The 5,268-nt window shown below is 37.5% G+C and overlaps 1 protein-coding gene across 1 annotated transcript; it reads right to left on the minus strand.

The window, feature by feature from the left end:
• Positions 1-939: 939 nt before the first annotated feature.
• Positions 940-4,611, minus strand: LOC124544588 (DNA repair endonuclease XPF). Its single transcript, XM_047123178.1, has one exon. The coding sequence runs from the start codon at positions 4,052-4,054 to the stop codon at positions 1,412-1,414; it is 2,643 nt and encodes an 880-aa protein (XP_046979134.1). The 5' UTR covers positions 4,055-4,611; the 3' UTR covers positions 940-1,411.
• Positions 4,612-5,268: the final 657 nt, after the last annotated feature.

The following is a 5,268-nucleotide window of genomic DNA, read 5'->3' on the forward strand; positions in this document are numbered from 1 at the left end:
TTGTTGGTACCTCTCTCTGTAAGCAGTACAGTCACAGCACATTTATTCACTTATGGAATTTGTTATCAACAATCCAGCTAAGCCTGACAGTACCATAGATATTCACACATACAACTCAGGAAATAAAAGTTATCTGCATTACCATTTAATGAATCTATCTTTGAGACAGAAAGAGGCGAAAAATGCAGCTATAAAACTCTTTGTCACTCAACTCATAGAAATAAAATGTCTGACAGATTCCAGAAGGTTGTCAAATATAGATTAAAGAGGTTTCTATACCCTAGAGGAATTCTTGAATAGAGACTATTTGTTAATTTAAAAAAAAGAAAAGGAAGAAGAAACAGAGGAAGAACTATAAATGGCCAGCACTGATCTGTTAACATGTTCCACATCATAACATTTATCGCAAATTTGATCTATGGAACAAAGCACTACAACTATAATATGCAAACCCCAAACTTACATTTGACCCAGATCAACAGTTCCCACGTATGAGTTACTTTATAACAAACTTCTCAGTAAAATAAAAGCAAGTACAAATGGGGACAAGTTATAATTTAGATAAATGAGTATGCACAGAAAAAAAGACCATTAAAAACAGACTACATAACTGGTTGCATCAATTCTTTATCCTCTTAGTAATATTAGGAAAAAGTAGATTGCTACACACCATAAAGATGACACACAGAGTAGCAGACAGACACAATGAACAGGCTGTTATACGTTAAGTCTCTGGCTAAAGCCTTCTTCCAAAAAGCATTCATACAACCAAGCACACCTCATGCACACTTGACTGCCATCTCCAGTCCAACCAGCAGCTCCGGTCTGAACATGCACACACATTGTACATGAGCAGTGTGACTCAACTTGAAGATATCTGTGTATCCATAATTATCTACGTAATTCATTATGTGTGTATTAAGGATCAGAAACCATCACTGCAATATTTACAAACAGGTCTTTATTTACAAACAAAATAGCACACAGATTCGTTGTAGCAATCTTTCTCCTGTTACACATTTATCAAACATGGAGCACAAACTAGCATGTTACAATAAATGGAAACTCCATGTGCCTTAAAATCACTTGTATATGGATTGCTATACTTAGGCCTATATGGTGAGATTGTGCAGTCCCCTAACTCGCAAAACTTGAGTCACAAAGTTCTTTCTGCTGAAGAATAACAAAGGAATTCACAAAATATTTAAAAAAGAAAGTACTGTTGTGTCATACTTGTGTGAGTTGTAATTTATGAACATCATAGTAGCTGTGTAGCCAATTCATTAATACTGCTGCACACATAATAATTTCTTCTGACATAACATTTGTTAAATTCGTACCATATGATATGAAATAGCACATGTTTACAAAATTTAGAAGCATAAATTCGAACAGTAAAAACAAATTGTACTCAAGTTCTATTCTTTTTAAATGAAATGCCTCTTCCTCTACCTCTGAAGGACTTTCCTCCCCTTTTGGTAGATTTTGAATCTTCTGTAGGTTGGTAACTTTTATGCAATGCATTGTACAGGCTCTCTGCCTCTCCACTGTTATTCACCAATTTTAGAAGCTCATCTTTTGAGAGTGAAAGCAAATGGTCCAGTGATCTGCCATAAATAAGCAACTTCCGTATGTTTTTTGAATTTACACCTGGCAACTTAGCTATGAAATCATGAATTGCTGGATTAAAGCGGTCCAAGTCAATTTCTTGTTCCAGTTCAGCCCCAATTGCAACTGCTGTTTCTGAATTTGGTTCAGGTTGGCCTTGCTTAAGCTCCTCAAACAGCTGAGCTGTTGCATAAGCATTCTGAGACCAAACAATACGCAGCTTTGGAAAGTGCAGAGTAAGCAACTGGAGCCGCGCACATACGTCATTTGACGACATGCTGTCACTCAAATAATACTGACCTTGCATGGCAAAAGGTTTATTCAATTCATATTCTATCAACAGCATTGGTTTCTTGTAGTGGCGTGTCATCGTAAGAGCTTGGTTGTATAGTCTACCAGAATTTAAAGACCCGATCAGATCATTTATGCTTTTGCGCTCTACACAAATATCAGGAGAAAGAATGTAATCCCCAACATGCAAAGTAACAGGGTCAATTTCAATACCTCGTTTGTGGATGAGCGAAGGCAGGTCACTGCGGAACTCCCTCATATCAACTATGACTGTTGGCTTTGATTTTTTCTCTTCCTGTTTCATTAATATTCCTCCCTTTCTTGTATTGACTGTTTCATTAGCTTTGGAGCTGTCCCGTGCCAGGTGAGGATTGTCGTCACTCAAACCACTCTGATTTTCAGCAATAACCATTGTGGATTTAGTTCTAATCAAATATTCAAATGCTTCCTTCTCCCGTCGCAATGTTGTCAAATAAGCTTGTTCTTCCACTGATGATCCGTACAAAACGAAATACACAACAACATTGACTTCTGAAAAAGTGGCATGGAAAACCTCCAAACGGCGTATTGCAGTCATGTCAGCATCATACATAACTACAAATTTTGGTTTGTGTTCTTTTAAAGTCTTTACAAGGGAAAGAGGATCTCCATTTTTCTTGAATGGCTGAATCATTATTACAGGTGGGTAATATTCACTTTCATTTGATGGCTGGGAAGCTTCATCTAATTCCACATACTGACCATCTGATTCTGGACCATCATTTTCACTTTTAACTTTCTGAGACAACATGTAGGAATCACGTGGCTCTGAATCTCCACCAATCTCCTGACTTGTATTGATATTCATTTCCACATCTTCTTCATTTTCTTCTTTAACTTCTGCTGCAGCTTCAGTGAACTTTGGTACTTTACACTTAAAAATTTTCTGATATAAATGGAGCAACATAGTCTTCCCACCAAGAACTAAGTACTGCTTCAGTTGTTCGCAGGTTTGTTTGTCATTCACCAAAATTAATATCTTCTCAGACTGTGAGGATCGTGGGCCTTTTCTAATATTCTCGTCGATTTCTTTCAAAATTTCTGACAATACCTGCCATTTGGGCACTTGTTCAGGATCAACGACTGCATCCTTCTCCGAAGAGTTCTCATCTTTGCTCTTTACGATTGCCTGTGCTCTCTGTTTTGCAACAAGGAACAATGTCTCAGCAGAATCAAGGAGCAACCAACCAGAACTTTTGAGTGCATATTCAGTGCGCCTCATAGTATTTATTATAGAATAAAAGGTTACTGAATCACAACGAGTCAATGAGATTAAAATATACCTAAGGGTTTTGAGATCAGCAACCAACTGTTTTGTTTTTCCACTCAACTGATTCCACACTGGATCAAGCTGATTCTGAAGAATTTTGTGGAAAGATTTTGCTATTGCATTTTCTGTTGTAAGCTCATCTAGATCGAGGCTTGAATTTCCATTCTTCAACTCTTTTATTGAAATACTTATTAAATCTAAAACTGCAGCCTGAATCTGAAGCATTGCTGGTGTCATAGTAACATGCAGTTCTATGACGTCGAGTTTATACTTTGTCAGACTGGTATTTACTGTTGACTGAAATCGTGGCCATAAGTATAAGTTACAGAGAAACAGCGTCTTCATAATATGTTCCACTTGGGCAAAACCGACCGTGAACGCCTGCGCTGAGTTTGAAAAAGCTTTTATGAACCCAGTTTTATTCTTTTGCCTATAGAGGCGAACTGCAAAGGCCTCGTGGCATGTTTCTAAAATGTTATGTGCGCGGAAAACCAGAAAACCTGTGACGTTCGCAATCGGGATCCGTTCTTTTAGCAAATCTACAACCAATATCTGTGGAGACACGAATAGGACACCACCCTCCAAATACAGTCTCTCTCTTTCTGCTGCCTGAAATTCGGTAGTAATAATTTTCGGAATAGGCGTCACACCATCGGCCTTTAGTTCGGAAATAAAATACTCTTCTTCTTTCGTAATTGTGCCAAGGACTATAACTAAATTTCCTGGGTCACAATAAACTTTCAACAAACTAATGAACACAGTTTCCAAACCAAGACCTTTAGCCGTAATTACAAGTCCATCCTGGTGCAATACATCCAGAAACATCTGATTCTCATATTCGAGCATTTTTCTTGCTGTTTAATTTATATCTGATAAGAAAATAAAAGTTCCATGTCATGCGTCAGCACGCAGCATATGAACCACACAATTTGGTGTAGATCACGTACTTAATGTAAGTGTTGCCTTCTTCCTCTTCTTGTTGGCCATAACTGCAATGAACTGATATCTGGATGTCACGACGACTTTGTGCTGTTAGTATTACACATAAAACATGGCAACATAACCAACGAGCGGCTTTTCACAGGACGAAGAAAATTCTTTTCGAACTTCACAATAGATTTCGTTTTCCATAAATCTCCACACCATTGATGTCCAACTCGCTATATTTCTCTAAACACCACCAAACATTACAATCAGTTTACCAACAACAACTACTTTAACGGTGTTCAAAGATGCTCCTTCTCCTCCAGAGTTTATGTCCTTTTTTTCACACCAGTAAGCTGATCGACATTTCCCGGAACTTCAAGGCGTTATTTCGTAGTTGACGGTAGATCGTCATAATGCGGAGAAATTTAAAGTAGCCTGTAGTGACTGCTGTTTCACTTATTGATGAGGAACAGAGAGAGTCTGTGTTAGAAAAAAATGTTAAACAATCGAGACTCTATACAAGGAGCCGGAAGTGGAGGAGTCATCGTTCTATAAATATTTCAGTATGTCTAAAAAAACAGTTTTTTACGTCTTAAGCCAGATGCAAATAAAAATTACGAAGAGAAATTCAAGATTTAGGTGTCCAATATCACCACGACAGAAGCTGATGATTTGTCTACAGTATGTCTAGATGGACTGTTTTAGTGTACTTTAACTATTTTTACACATATTTCTGCTACCTGCTGTTCGTCATTAATTTTTTATGAATCTTATTTTAAACTTCTGCATGCAGAATAAGCTTTTCTCCCAGTTTTCTTTTCGTTATTCCGCTGGAAAAATCGTGAATAAAGCACACTGAACAAGATATGTATCATTTATTTTGCAATGCATTTCTTCAATGGCTAAATCAAAATATATTAACTTACTATTGTCTTCCAGTACATATTACGATGTTTTCGTAATAGCAGTCAGTGGTGAATACTTTCCTATTAGTTCACACTGTCTAGTTAGTGTAACAGTTGCTTGACAAGCAGGTTACACTACGGCCCGCAGAAATATTCTTCCTGAGAAACCTTGACGTGACGTGACATGTTGATGACGTTCCATTGAAATGGTGTGCGAATACCACCATT

Source organism: Schistocerca americana, chromosome 8, assembly GCF_021461395.2.
Source record: "Schistocerca americana isolate TAMUIC-IGC-003095 chromosome 8, iqSchAmer2.1, whole genome shotgun sequence".
NCBI lineage: Eukaryota > Metazoa > Arthropoda > Insecta > Orthoptera > Acrididae > Schistocerca > Schistocerca americana.